Source organism: Cucurbita pepo, chromosome LG13, assembly GCF_002806865.2.
Source record: "Cucurbita pepo subsp. pepo cultivar mu-cu-16 chromosome LG13, ASM280686v2, whole genome shotgun sequence".
Classification (NCBI taxonomy): Eukaryota; Viridiplantae; Streptophyta; class Magnoliopsida; order Cucurbitales; family Cucurbitaceae; genus Cucurbita; species Cucurbita pepo.
This window is the reverse complement of record NC_036650.1, coordinates 7790891-7805914: the sequence shown is the minus strand read 5'-3', so window position 1 is coordinate 7805914 and position 15024 is coordinate 7790891. Positions and strand designations below refer to the sequence as shown.

General features: G+C 36.2%; 2 protein-coding genes across 3 annotated transcripts; both read left to right on the top strand.

The window, feature by feature from the left end:
* The first annotated feature begins 681 nt into the window (after positions 1-681).
* On the top strand, positions 682-6742 carry LOC111809041 (MLO-like protein 11). 2 transcript variants are annotated; one of them, XM_023695364.1, is made up of 16 exons: positions 682-1674; positions 1779-2009; positions 2111-2168; positions 2324-2517; positions 2607-2723; positions 2821-2881; positions 3254-3348; positions 3499-3573; positions 3902-3987; positions 4597-4646; positions 4737-4777; positions 4935-5105; positions 5200-5235; positions 5823-5890; positions 5975-6035; positions 6114-6742. In XM_023695364.1, the coding sequence occupies exons 2-16, from the start codon at positions 1884-1886 to the stop codon at positions 6495-6497; spliced, it is 1623 nt and encodes a 540-aa protein (XP_023551132.1). In that variant the 5' UTR covers positions 682-1674; positions 1779-1883; the 3' UTR covers positions 6498-6742. The 2 variants fall into 2 exon arrangements, with proteins under 2 accessions (XP_023551132.1, XP_023551131.1); XM_023695363.1 differs by having other exon boundaries at positions 683-1674; positions 2285-2517.
* A 4675-nt stretch (positions 6743-11417) lies between these two features.
* LOC111808332 (xyloglucan glycosyltransferase 4-like) lies at positions 11418-13955 on the top strand. Its single transcript, XM_023694253.1, has 4 exons — positions 11418-12307; positions 12401-12709; positions 12786-13190; positions 13271-13955. The coding sequence occupies exons 1-4, from the start codon at positions 11666-11668 to the stop codon at positions 13910-13912; spliced, it is 1998 nt and encodes a 665-aa protein (XP_023550021.1). The 5' UTR covers positions 11418-11665; the 3' UTR covers positions 13913-13955.
* Positions 13956-15024: the final 1069 nt, after the last annotated feature.

The window sequence follows — 15024 nt, the reverse complement described above, 5'->3', positions numbered from 1 at the left end:
ACACAATTACCAAAAAAAAAATTCTCGTTGTAAAAAATTTCTCTTTGTAAGTTTGTAGGTTGATTTTTTAATAGGAAAATTAATGGAAACAGAGGAATTATAACAACTTTTTCAAATAAATTTATAATAAATTTCTTAAAGAAACGTATTTTTTTGTTATTACAATTAATATATTGTTAATTTATAGTCCTTGTTTATTTATTAAAAAGAAAAAAAAAATAAAATAAAAGAATTTTCTGAGTCCAAGGAATGGATCATGTCAATAAAATGTTTTGTCTTTTTTTTCACCGTCAAACAATATTATAAATCTAAATTATTCTAACAAATATTTCCAAAACCTAATTGAGATTTCAGTATAATTTTCTATTTTTATATAATTATGTAAACGGAATAGAGCAAGCGTAGGGACAAAATGGGCATGACTTATATGAAAATAAAATACAATAAATGATATACATTATTTTTAATAATTGGTCAAACCAAAATTTCTTTCAACTTCTAATTTAAATTATGCTAATTATATTTAAAAAAGGAGTAACAAAAATAACATTAAAAAAGACAATATATTAAATTTAAAGCTTAANCTTAAAAAAGAAAAGGAAAAAGAAAAAGGAGACCGGAAGAATGCTGCCATTGGAGTACCACTTTAGAGTAAAATTTAAGAAGGAACAAAATTAGCGTATGGAATGGTTGAATGGTTGAAGAATGGACGATGACTGGGTTTGGCCTTTTGGCATGTTCCCCAATCAGCGGAGGCCGGAGGGTACAATCAAAACAAAAGCAACGTTGTCAAATTCAGCGATTCATTAGTAGATTGCTTGCTTCTTTCCTTCCTTCTTTGCTTGCTTGCTTGCTTTCCCACTTGGCTTCTCAGATCTTTGCTTTGTGCAGTTGGGTTGTGACCCACCATTTTAAATTTTCAGCCAAATGTAAATACTGCGATTCCATGCATTTCTTTCTTCTGGGTCATTCCTAATTTGCCCTCTGCCTTCATTACCGTATTGTTTCTTCTCGAAGTTCTCGCTATTTCTTTGAGTAGTTAATGCACAGGCAGCGGTTTTCACAAGTCCAAGAATCGCGTGTTCGTGCATGTGGGGTTTTTTTTTTAGTGTTTAAACCCATTCAAATCTCGTGGTTTTAGCTTTTGTGTTCTAAATTCACTGGAGCTAGCCTCCCCATTTTGATTTGGGTTTGTATTTGTTCCGTTTCTGTGACTTGTGAAGTTGAAAGCATTTGAACGAGGTGTCTTCTTAGCAAAGATTTTGTTTGTTTCTCGGGAAATGTGAGCTGGGTTTTCATACACTCATAGGGGTTTGTTGGACATAATCGTTCATTTGCCCCTTTTTTGTCAATTTGGTTGGGAGATTATGAAGAAAGCATCGACCTATAATCCTTGAAGCTTTATTGAACGTTTCTGGTGTGTTCTCTTGGGACTCTGTTTTTTGGATCAATTTCGTTGTTGGGTACCCCCAATTGGTCATATTCAGTTCATCGCAGCTGGTTTTTGAGCGGAAGCTACTCTTAGAGCCAGAAAGAGCAGACCCAAAAAAGGAGAAAAGGAAAGAAAACTTTTGACTTAATCAATTGGGGAAAATCAGAGAAGATAAACTCGTACACACCCTTCTTCAATTGTCGCTTTCATGGCGTATTGGGACCTGAAAACTCTTCCATAAAGTAAGCATCATACAGTCTTCAAGCCTTTTCTGTTCATATTTTGGATGATTTTGCTATCCTCAGAAACTAAGCAGTCTGCAATTTTCTTCTTGTTTCTTGATCAGCGACCATTGATGAGCTTGTTTGAGGTCTTTTAGACTGCCCTGGTCGGCGTATAACCGGAGCTTTGAGGAACATACCTGAAAGTTCATCTCAGAAACTTGTGGGAGATGGCTGATAATGAAGAGGAGATGCGATCTTTGGCCTTGACGCCCACTTGGTCTGTTGCTTCTGTGCTAACCATTTTCGTTGTAGTCTCCTTACTCGTGGAGAGGTCCATTCACCGGCTAAGCACTGTAAGCATTTCACCTAATGGTTCTATCATAACTGACCCATATGAATCTTTCATAGCCATCACTCGCATACTTGTTCATGATTGTTCCTTTTGTAATCTCAGTGGTTGAGGAAGACTAACCGAAAGCCATTGTTAGAGGCAGTGGAGAAAATGAAAGAAGGTAAATGGCTATGCCATTCACTCAATCACTCAAGACGTGCTTAGCTTATAATTAAGAGCTTTGCTATCCATTCTTCTTATGTCTCAACTCATAGGCATTTGATTTTCTGGTTTCAGAGTTGATGCTTCTTGGATTTATTTCTCTCCTTTTAACAGCTACATCAAGCTTAATATCAAATATCTGCATCCCATCAAGGTTCTATAATACCCCTTTTACTCCATGTACCAAAGCCGAGATTGATGAACAAAAAGAAGACAGTTCATCCGAAGAACGGAAACTATACACCGTTTCGGTATTACCCCATTTGTTTAGGCGGATGCTTAATGGGAATGAGAAAACCTGCAAAGAGGCATGTCATAGAGTTCACATGACTTAAATAACAACTCTTTCTTCTTCCAAGCTAATGCTGATTGAAGTTTTCAAATATTCGTTGTGCAGGGTTATGAGCCGTTCGTTTCGTATGAGGGTCTCGAGCAATTGCATCGCTTTATCTTTATAATGGCAGTAACTCATGTATCTTATAGCTGCTTAACAATGTTACTGGCAATCGTAAAGGTACTTTATCTCGACGTAGAACATTGGTATTTGATGAGAAATTTCAAAATAATCACAAATGTTACGAGTTGTAATAGTTTGATATATGATAAATCAGATTCACAGATGGAGAGCTTGGGAAGATGAAGCCCATATGGACAGACATGATTCACTAAATGGTAAGCTCTATGGTTATATTGTGGGATTAGAAACACAGCATTATTGTAATCATCTTCTGTTTGGCGTTAGATATACAACTAGAACGAAACTAAGCCTTATATCGTCCTCTCGAGTACCGTTTTGTTTATGATACTGAAGATTTTAGTAAGTTTAGTGCAATATTCATGTCGATCTTCGTTGATTCAATACTGTTCAAGAGTTTGGAATCATTCATGAAACAACTATTTCCCCCTATATCTTGAGTTCGTGTTGTATCGAGTATGTAGTATGAAGGACGTTTGCTTTCTTTTAAGGTTCCAAGTGAGCTGACGATTTCTTTTTTTATTAGAAACAAATTTCTCACGCTAACAATTAGTTCTATACCGCCATAGATATCACGAGAGAAATGACACTGCGGAGGCAATCGACCTTTGTTCGATATCACACTTCCCATCCTATAACACGGAACAGCTTTCTAATCTGGGTGGTATGCTTTCAACTTCCACATATTTTACTTTCATTTTGATTTAGTCCCTGTATTCCTAATAAATTGCAGTCTTTCCTCTTACCCTTTCAAAGTTTTACTTCTGCCTCGACATATCTTCTGCTTTGAACTAATCGAATTTATGAATTGTAGACATGTTTCTTCCGACAATTCGGGAATTCTGTAGTTCATGCTGACTACCTCACACTCCGCAAGGGCTTCATCATGGTTCGTCGATATGGTTTGCTAGCATTTTTATCATTAGTTGCCTACTCTCAAGCTGTTATATGTTGAGAATCTTTTGCTAAATCTCTAGTTTGAGTCTGGAGGACATGTGCAATAGTTACAAATTTTCATTATTTCAATGCATGAATTCGTGTTCGAATTGTTCATGCGAGAATATAAATCGTAGTAAAATCCAACGTAGCTACAATATTTAAGGTGGCTCATCTACAGCTGATAGTGTATGTTTTTTTTTTAAGGGACTTAATCTGTATTCTTATGACCCGAAATAATAAAACATGTTTTTTTTTTTATTGGATCTTATTTGTTGCAGAATCACCACCTCCCTTTGACGTATGATTTCCACAGCTACATGATTCGCTCCATGGAAGAAGAATTCCAAAGGATAGTAGGTGTGAGGTAGGTGAAATGACCACAAATTTCAATTTCGATACCGTTTGAATGGGATATTAGATATCTGCATTCAGTCTGCAACACGGAGGTATTCGAATACGAGGGGCATACTGTGGACCCCTTTTTAAAAACATTGGAATTTGTGAGATCCTACCTCGGTTGGAGAGGGGAACGAAACATTCTTTACAAGGGCGTGGAAACCTCTCCTTAAAAACCTTGAGGGAACAAGCCCAAAGTGGACAATATCTGCTAGTGGTGGACTTGGGTTGTTACAGTGCTATTCTGAGATCTCACGTTGGTTGGAGAGGAAACATCTCCCTAGTAGACACATTTTTAAAACTATGAGGCCGATGGCGATACCTAACGGCCAAAGAGGACAATATCTGCTCGCGGTGGGCTTGAGTCGTTACAAATGGTATCAGAGCCAGGATCGGGCAGTGTGCTTGTGAGGGCGTTGGGTTCCCAAGGGGGGTAGATTGTGAGATCTCATATTAGTTGGAGAGGGGTACGAAGCATTTCTTATAAGGGTGTGGAAACCTCTCCGACTTTACTATGTATGCATGCATATTAGACCCCATAGGAGATGCGCACGCTGATACCTCCTCTTTAATGCAGCGCTCCGTTGTGGGGATTCGTCGTTGCTTTCATGCTGTTTGATGTAAAAGGTAAAACTCTCTGTTGGAGAAGTGGTGGTTTAATCCAATTGCATGAAATATATCATTGTGTTCATCAATCCTCTCTTTGCATTACTGCAGGATCTAATCTGTACTTCTGGATAGCATCCATTCCAATTGCTGTGAGTGCGCTCTCTCCTTTATATCTCACTCGTACTATAATTTCATCATCTCTCATCATCAAGAACAATTTCTTAGCTTGTTTAAATAGATAATTTTTCTATACCAGCTTTTTTCGATCTTGTTTGAACCCGATACGTGTTGATACCTTGTTTTTAGCTTGTTCTTCTTGTGGGCACGAAGCTGCAACATGTCATTGCAACGTTGGCATTGGAAAGTGCTGGTATAACCGGTTCTTTTTCGGGTCCGAAGCTAAAGCCAAGAGATGATCTTTTCTGGTTTAAGAAGCCTGAACTTCTCTTGTCCTTGATCCACTTTATCCTTTTCCAGGTCTATATTGATTATTTACATTAGAATGATCGGAAATCGACCTTTTTGTTTATATCGGATTTGGTGAAGCGTTTTTATTTAACCTTCCTTGCAGAATGCGTTTGAGTTGGCGTCGTTCTTCTGGTTCTGGGTACTTTCCTCTTTTCATAATTATGACCAACTTAATTTCTATGGATATCGAACACTGAGTGTCTGAGATCCCACATCGGTTGGAGAAGGGAACGAAACATTCTTTATAAGGGTGTGGAAACCTCTCCCTAGCAAACATGTTTTAAAATTGTGAGACTGATGGCGATATGTAACGGGCCGATGCGGTCAATATCTACTAGCGGTGGGCTTGGACTGTTACAAATAGTATCAGAGCCAGTCATCGAGTGGTGTGCCAGCGAGGACGTGAGGTCCCTAAGGGGGTGGATTATGAGATCCCACATCGGTTGGAGAGGGGAACAAAACGTTCCTTATAAGGGTGTGGAAACCTCTCCCTAACATCCCTAACAAACACGTTTTAAAACTGCGAGGTTGATGGCGTAACAGACCAAAGCGGACAATATCTGCTAGTAATGGGCTTGGGCTGTTACAGCATGCGCGTTGCAATTTACAACGAAATAATAGGAAAAATGAAACGGAACTAACAAGATCACGAAATAAGAAATACCGATGGAGAAAACTCTGCTAGAACTACTTGTTACTAATCCTTTTTTTCTTTTTACTTTACAGTGGCAATTTGGATATAATTCTTGCTTTATTAGGAACCATATGCTTGTCTATGCAAGACTCATCTTGGGGTATGCATAAATTGAAGTTATTACTCGTTACGTGCTTGCATAAAGAGCTATTTTCGTTGCGTATGATATTCGGTTTTTCTGTAGATTCGCCGGGCAGTTCCTTTGCAGCTACAGCACCTTGCCCTTGTATGCTCTGGTAACTCAGGTAACAGTTTCGGACACGACGGTCGAGCTAGTTTCTCTTCGTATTCCGAGTACTCAGATTAACCTTTTCTTTTCTTAGATGGGAACAAACTATAAAGCTGCATTAATTCCACAAAGAATAAGGGAAACAATCCATGGATGGGGCAAGGCAGCAAGAAGGAAAAGAAGGCTTGGCATGTTCACCGATGACACCACGATTCACACCGAAACAAGCACGGTTATGTCAATCGAGGATGATGACCGTCGGCTTATTGATGATACATACGAAACTACTACTGACTATACGACAATCGAGCTACAGCCAACTTCTGTACAAGAACAATCCGACCCTGTTGTTAATGAATGGCCAAGCAGAGCTAGAACGTCGCTTCTGCAACCCTCTGCGTCTCTTTCTTCACCGGTTGATCCGAAGCTGGAGGTTGAAAACTTTATGAGAAGCTTTTCTATGCCAGTTAAAAGATAGCACACTCAGCGCAGCAACGGTATAACATTCGACCGAAATCAAGTGTCGAGAATATACGAGGTTAGAGGTTTGTAGGAAAGAGATACTCATATCGAACATGAACTTAGGGAAGTTAGCATATATGTAACATGTTCATAAAAGAAAGTTGTGTATTGATATTAAAAGATGAATTCAGATCATGAAGCTTTATATTTGTAAGCCACAAGCAGTTTTGATATTATTGACTAAGATGGTAATGTTGGTCATGAAGAGCTTCATGTTTTAAGTTCCTTAATGCATTGGAGTCATTGATTCACTGCTGGGACGAACGGAGTCCGATTCATTCTGTTCCTCGACCTTGACATTGGTTCTCACACAGCCACAGCACGGGCTCGGTCCCTGCCATTGGCACGACGGAGGAGAAGGATGGCCAACCGAGCCAGCACAACAGTTGTTGCTTGGATTCTCCACACACCCACATCCATTTTGGGCACAATGAGGAGGGGAGTTGCCATAGTCGCCTCCATTCCCACAGCAGTTCGGTGAACCGACGCAGCTCCCCGAGTGACCATAATTGCAGCAGTCCTGTGCATAAGGCAGACGTTGGCCTACAACCTCGCTCTGAGCAACGGCGTCGTCGGTCACTTGCTCATTGGCAAAGCCAAGGTGAAGAAGGGTGCAGAAGAGCAGAAAGACTGTGAGAAACTTGGACTTGGAAAAGGCCATTTAGAAGCTCTTCTTGTGTTCTTGGTTAGGCTATGAATGGATTGTGAAAGTGAAGATCTTGCATGGCTTTTTATATGGGGTTGTGACAAAAGGGGCAGCTTTCATGAACATTAAAATGCAAAGGCACACAAAGAGCGTTTTTCGAAGGCCATCTTCGTGTGTTGTCCGATTATTATGTGTCAATATTATACAGATGAGCTATGTTTAAATTGATCCAGTTGAAAAAATATTCTATATTAATATTTTTTGTACCGGCCTAAAAAGCCCATACACCATCCAAGCCCAATTTTTTTCTTATAAAAACGCATAAAATATCAATTATTATTTTAAAAGTCAATAATTTAATATTTCGTTAAGTATCATTTTCAATGTATGATCGAGTTATCTACCTTATTTTTATGACTTATTAGACGAAAGGTCTCACGAGAATTTAGACAAATAATATTTAATTCATAATATTATATTACTCGGTTGCCAGCTGGACATTTGATATTAGAAAAAAAAAGAAAAAAATTTATAAATTTATAGGGTAGAGAGAGAGAGAGAAAGTGGTGGATCCAAGGAAGAGGGAAGGGATAATTGAGAAAGGGTAGGGTGTGGTCTTCTGGTGAGAGGGCACACCTCTTAAATGCCTATGTTTCTACCTCATCCCCACCACCTCTCTCTAAATTTTATTTTTATTAATAAATAATTCTTTTATTTTAAAAAACCGCTCGTTATCGATCCAAAATTTACTCCAGTTCGCGCCTGAAAATACTTGGTTAATAAAAAAAAAACATTCGATATTTTATACTCGAGGTTAAATCTACTAGGAGCAAATACAATCATGTACCTTGTCAGACCTGGTACACTTATATTTATCTTGTTTTATGTGTTTTACTACAATCGGATAAGATTCAGGAGGAACAGACCAGATATGATTAGATTTATATTTAATTTAGGTTATTAAAAGAGTCGGTTGGATGATATTAAAAAGGTGTGATAGGATGGAAATATATCTAATTTTAGGCTAATGCAATTATTTATTAGAGTGGAACGGATGTAACTAACCTCTCGAATAATTTCGTAACTTCATAACTATAGTAGAAATTTTGTTGCTCTGTAATAAATAAAATTTTATATAATGTCTTCCACGGCTAGAACACCCACATTTTTTTTGTTCACTATTTAAAGCTTTAAATTTGACCTCACTTTCTGGTATGATCTCGTGGAAGACAATTTGACTTCACTTTCGAGTCCTACTCCAACTAGTGGAAGACAACACATTATAACGACTCAAATTTTAACTCATCTCAATATAGTTCGTTAACTGGAGATCTCACATTGGTTGCCGGAGTGAAACATTTCTTAGAGGAGTATGAAACCTCACCTTAGCAGATATATGCAAGGGCTAAAACAAATATCTGCTACTGGTGGGCTTAAGCTGTTACAAATAGTATCAGAGTCAGTTATTGGATGGTGCGAGACACTGGTTAGAGTAGGACTATACCCTTTTCATGGTAGATACGTTTTAAAAAACAACGATACATAACGGACAAAAATGGACAACATCTATTAGCGATGAGCTCAAAATGTTACATGTGATATCAAAGCTAGACACAAGGCGGTGTGCCATCGAGAACACTAGGCCTCTAAGGGGTAGATTGTGAGATCCCACTTTTGTTGGAGAGGGGAATTAAACATTTCTTGTAAGAGTATGAAAACCTCTCTCTAGCATATGCATTTTAAAACTATGAGACTGATGACGATACGTAACGAGCAAAAATGGATAATATCTACGAACATTAAGTTTGAGCTGTTACTTATAAGTCTACAGTCTACCGAGTCCACATCTAGTCTAATCTATATTTGAAGTAATATGAGTCGGCACGAATGTCGAGATATACCGCAAGTAATAATTGGGATTGGGATTGAGATTGGATTAAGGAGGTTAGTAGCACATGGGGTGAGTAATTAAGGAAGGAGGTCATGTGAGTATGTGCCCAACAGGAGAAGTCGCTTTATGCCATCTATATCCTCCTCTCCCATTGCCATGCTTAATCCCCTTGCTTGGTTGCTGGGTTGCACGCCCACCTAGCCACCTTCCCCACTCTTCTCCTCTCACCCAACCAACTCCCTCCCAACGTTATCCATTTCCCCGCCCCCACACGCCACGCCACGTATTTCTTAAATATATGCTCTAACGTTTACGTTCGATATACATGATTGTTACATGGAGGCCCTGGTTCGCGATTAATGTTATCCATCTGAATCATGGGACCTAGTTCAAGCCAACGAGCGCCAGACGTAAGCTTACAAGACTTTTAGACGTGTTATTGTGTCTAATCAAACTATAATCACAACTGAAGCTGCACGTTGCCTTGACAATCATCATAATTCCTTGAATGTATCAATTTGAATCAAATAAATGATCATAATCTTCGTATTTAAAATCAAATCCATATATAAACATAGATTAGATCAGATCAAATTAAAGATTCCAAGACAAACGCCCATATGTTTGATTTGATCTGATTTGATTAAACATGGCATGCATGATAATACCATATGCTTATGCATGCAAATTGATTAGGAGGTTAATCTTGTAATTATGGCGGTGATATTATCATGTGTATGCAATAATATATTTTTTATTAAAAAGAAAAAGAAAAAGAATAACTATTATTAAATTAATTATCAGATTTATGATATATAAAATATAGGTAATTAATTGACCTCACTTTAGAAGACAGAGAGAACTTAGATGCTGACTAAGCTTAATTAACATAGTGTAAATTTAATTATATAATTAATTAGTCAAATCTATAAATTAATAACTTAAACATAGTAACCGCTATAAAAATAGATGCATCTAAAAATAAAATAAAATAAAATAGAAAACATTATTGGTTTGATGACCCACTTAATTTTAAAATAATATCTAAAATCTACCCCACAAAATACCAATATTGGCCTTCCTCCACCGCCAATCAAAAAATTATTTTTATTTTAAAACAAAAAAGAAAAAGAAAAATCGTTTTAATAGAATTAATTATTAAGCCAAAATACTGATTTTTATTTTTAAACCAATTTAGTGCAACTTTTTATTTATTCTCTAGAAATAGCAAAAATCAAAGTCTTTAAATATGATTTTATTGGTAAGAAATTGCGACACATAAAATATATTTAATGATTGAAAACTTAGTTTTAGTCGTGTATTTTTAAAATTAATAATATTAAAATGTACCAAATGTAAGCTTTTAAATGTATTTAGTTATTATTTTTATCGTTCTAATTTTTAAATTTAAAATTGAATTTTTTAATTGAAAAATAATTTTGTAAGATTTAAAAGATTTCAAATTATCATGTTATTTTAATTTTTTTTAGTGCATTCTTAAGGTCAAACATGACAAATAATATTTTTTAAAATTACAAATAATACAGTTCAGACCTAACATGAAAATTTATACCCTTTAATAAAAACTTTACTTAAAATGAAAAATACCATTGATTAAATATTTACTTAAAAAGCTAAAATTAACGCATTTTCTTTTTCACTAAAATAATAAATGTTTGAATATGTATAATTAAACAAAACTAAAATAGAATTTTACAGAAGACGTTTTAAAAAAATCAACAGTAAAGCTATTAGAACTTATGCTTGAAGTGGACAATTTTATACTATTGTGGAGGTCCGTAGTTTCGAACATGGTATCAAGACTCCAAAAATCGATGGTCCATAGAAAGAGTCGAGCCTCGACTAAGGAGAGACTGCTATTCGAGGGCATCAGTGTAATTTGTTGGATGAGAGAATTGTTGGGAGAAAATCCCACATTGGACAATATTATACCATTGTAAAGGTTCGTGATTACTCAAACTCAATTCAATCAAATAAGAACAAGAACAGAAACAGTTTGGTTTTTTATTTTGTTTTCAATTAAAAAATAATAATAATAATATTAGAGCACATGAGAGTATGATTTAGATGCTTATTAAAACTGACATAGCTGTCTTAATAAATACATGATCACACAGCTAAACATGAGCAATGAAATATTTAGTTTATGATATCAGATTCCCATTAAAGTTAAGAAACTAGATATCATATTCATACTTGCTGCGCTCAGGATCCAACCCTTTCTTGTTCATTCAAAAAAGTGTTCTAATATTGTTGCCCTTTTTTTTTTTTTTTTTTTTTNCTGTAATGGCCCTACTCAACTGAATCACTGTGCCATGGAGCAAACAAGGAAGGATCTGTCTGTCTTTCCAAATTATTTCTTCAACCAATAAATAAATTAAAAAATACCTTCTTCTTCTTCTTCTTCTTCATTTAAATTAGCAGTTCGTTTGAGCAAATTGAGATCTATTTCTTCTGTTTTAATGGCACTATCTTCTTCCTACTGAAATTTCCCCACAAATTTCCATCTGGGTGTTTGTTAATTTGTTCCTTTTCGCCTCTGTTCTTCGTTTTGATCGATACCCAGATGGCTCCGAGCTCTGTTGTTGTTACAATTGAGAAGCATAACAGCTTCCCTTTAGTGGAAATCAATGGCTCTGATTCCTTGTTGCTTCCGGAGAAGCAGAAGGCTGCGAGTCCCAAGCAGCTCACGTGGGTTCTTCTTCTCAAAGCCCATAGAGCTCTGTTTTTCTTCTCGTGGATGGCGATGACTATGAAGGCGGTGTTTGCTTCTGTTAAGAAACGCATTGCTCATGCGGATATTAACGAAGAGGATTCCAAAAGCCGTAAGTTATATAGATTCATTAAGGCGTTTCTTGCGATTTCAATTACGGGTTTGATCGTCGAAGTTGTTGCTCATTTCAAAAAGTGGAATCTGCGAATGATTCAGCCATTGGAGCTCGAAGTTCATGGGATTATTCAATGGTTTTACGTCTCGTGGCTTTCGTTTCGTGTTGATTACATTGCGCCAATGGTTCTCATGCTTTCCAAATTCTGCATTGTTCTGTTCTTGATCCAATCTCTCGATCGCCTTGTTCTCTGCTTCGGCTGCTTTTGGATCAAATACAAGAAAATCAAACCCACGATTCAAGATAACGCTTATGATTTGGAAGATACTTCGAATTTTCCTTTGGTTCTTGTTCAAATCCCAATGTGTAATGAGAGAGAGGTAACGAATCAGTACTCCCCTGATTTCATATGACACAAGGTGTTTGATTTTATTCCTCAATGAATCTTCTGATTTGTAAACTCCGTTTAATAGGTCTATGCGCAATCGATTGCTGCTGCTTGTGAGCTTGACTGGCCGAGGAATCGGATTTTGATTCAAGTTCTTGATGATTCAGACGATGGAAATCTTCAGCGTTTGATCAAAGAAGAAGTTCTATCATGGAATGAAAAGGGTGCTAATATTGTTTATCGACATAGATTGATCCGAACTGGGTACAAAGCTGGGAATCTTCAGTCCGCCATGGCTTGTGATTATGTTAAAGATTATGAGTTCATAGCTATTTTAGATGCAGATTTCCAGCCCAACCCAGATTTCCTTAAGCTAACAATCCCTCATTTCAAGGTACTGATGATGTTTTTATGAACATGACACGGAAATCCCGAGCTTAGCTTAGCTTACGTTTTTATGAACATGACAGGGAAATCCTGAGGTGGGGCTTGTCCAAGCTCGTTGGGCGTTTGTTAACAAAGAAGAAAACTTGCTTACCAGACTCCAAAACATCAACTTGTGCTTCCACTTTGAAGTTGAGCAGCAAGTTAATGGGGTTTTTCTCAACTTCTTTGGATTCAATGGAACAGCAGGCGTTTGGAGAGCGAAAGCGCTTGAGGAATCCGGTGGCTGGCTCGAGCGCACGACGGTGGAGGACATGGATATCGCAGTTCGAGCACACTTGGAGGGATGGAAATTCATCTTCCTCAATGATGTCAAGGTGCTTTGTGAATTGCCTGAATCATATGAAGCTTACAAGAAACAGCAACACCGTTGGCATTCTGGTCCTATGCAGCTCTTCAGATTATGCCTTCCTTCCATCATTACTTCAAAGGTAAAACTCTCATCAAACACTACGCCACATGATCCACTCATTGAGCTTAAAGTTTGAACACATTGCTTGGATTTGTGCAGATATCAATATGGAAGAAGACGAACTTGATATTCCTGTTCTTCCTCTTAAGAAAACTCATACTTCCCTTTTACTCCTTCACTTTGTTCTGCATAATTCTTCCATTAACAATGTTCATTCCAGAAGCAGAGTTGCCTCTGTGGGTAATCTGCTACATCCCAGTGTTCATGTCCTTACTAAACATTCTCCCATCCCCAAAATCCTTCCCTTTCTTGATCCCATATCTCTTGTTTGAGAACACCATGTCAGTGACAAAGTTCAACGCCATGATTTCGGGGCTATTCCAGCTCGGAAGCTCATACGAATGGGTCGTGACAAAGAAAACAGGACGATCATCAGAATCCGACTTCCTAGCATTAGCCGAACGAGAGTCGAAAACATCGAACGAGGATAAGATTCTAAGGAGACATTCAGAGTCAGGGCTGGAGTTGTTGAGTAAATTGAACCAACAAGAGAAGCAAATGGCTTCAAAGAAGAAGAGAAACAAGGTGTATAGAAAAGAGCTGGCTCTTGCCTTTCTGCTGCTCACTGCAGCAGCCAGAAGCTTGCTGTCAGCTCATGGAGTTCACTTCTACTTCTTGCTGTTCCAAGGGTTGTCGTTCCTGGTGGTGGGTTTGGACTTGATTGGTGAGCAAATGAACTGAAAATGTGTTGGGAGTGGATTTGATAAGTTTTTTTTTTTTTTTTTTTTTTTTTTTTTTTTTTTTTTTTTTTTTTTTTTTTTTTTTTTTTTTNTATATAAATGGTTTAGAGGTTTTTTGTTCAGTAAATTTGTACAATGATACGTATAGTATTGTTAGTATATGGGCTTCAAAACACCAAATAATGGCAATTCTAAGTTATTTAATACCTGTTCTTGTTCTTGTTCTTTTTTTTTTNGAAAATGAAAATTGTTCTTCATTTTCAAACATTTTAATTTGTAATTAGTGCAGTTTACTGGGTGGATTATGTCTAAACATGGATGAAATTGTGTTTATCAAAATTTATCTTGAAAATTACAACTAAATCAATATAATCTTTTTTAAACAAAAGAATTTGTTTTTTTTTTATAATGAAATTAAAGGGATAGTTGTGTCATTTCCTTAAATGTTTTATATATAATAATTTTTCAAAAACTAAAAAGAAAAAGAATAATTTATAGAGTATAAACTTCAAAATAATAATTATTTAAATAGAAAAAATTCATGAATTAATCAATTTAAACTATATACTAAGATTAAGATTATGTTTAAAAAATACATTTTAATGGTAAATTAATAAAAATATCTATAAATTTTATATTTATCTTAAAAATGCCTTTAAACTTTTAAATTTTTTAATAAAATCATTAAACTTTTAATAAAAATCTAAAAAAATAGTAAATACCTTTATTTAATTATAATATTTTAAAGGTAAAATTAATTCTTTAATTTTTAAACAAAATAAAAAAAAAATCTTACTTCTTTCACTATTCTTTAACTATTCTTTAACGGTAAACACTATCGATTCATTCTTTCTCTTCTCCTTCACAGTCCGTCAAGACTGAACTCAAGATTCATGATCCTTCCCCTCTATTCCTTCCCTTCGCTCCTTAGCTTTGGTTTCAGACTCCTTATCTCCTTCACTCATTCCTTAACTTTGTTTGGTTTTAGACGAAAAAACTTTACTACTAATATATAGACCTACTAATATATAGACGAAAAACTGTCCATCATGTTTCATTAATTATCTCTAAATTTTTTAATGTTATTTTTAAAATTTGATAAGTATTTTTATT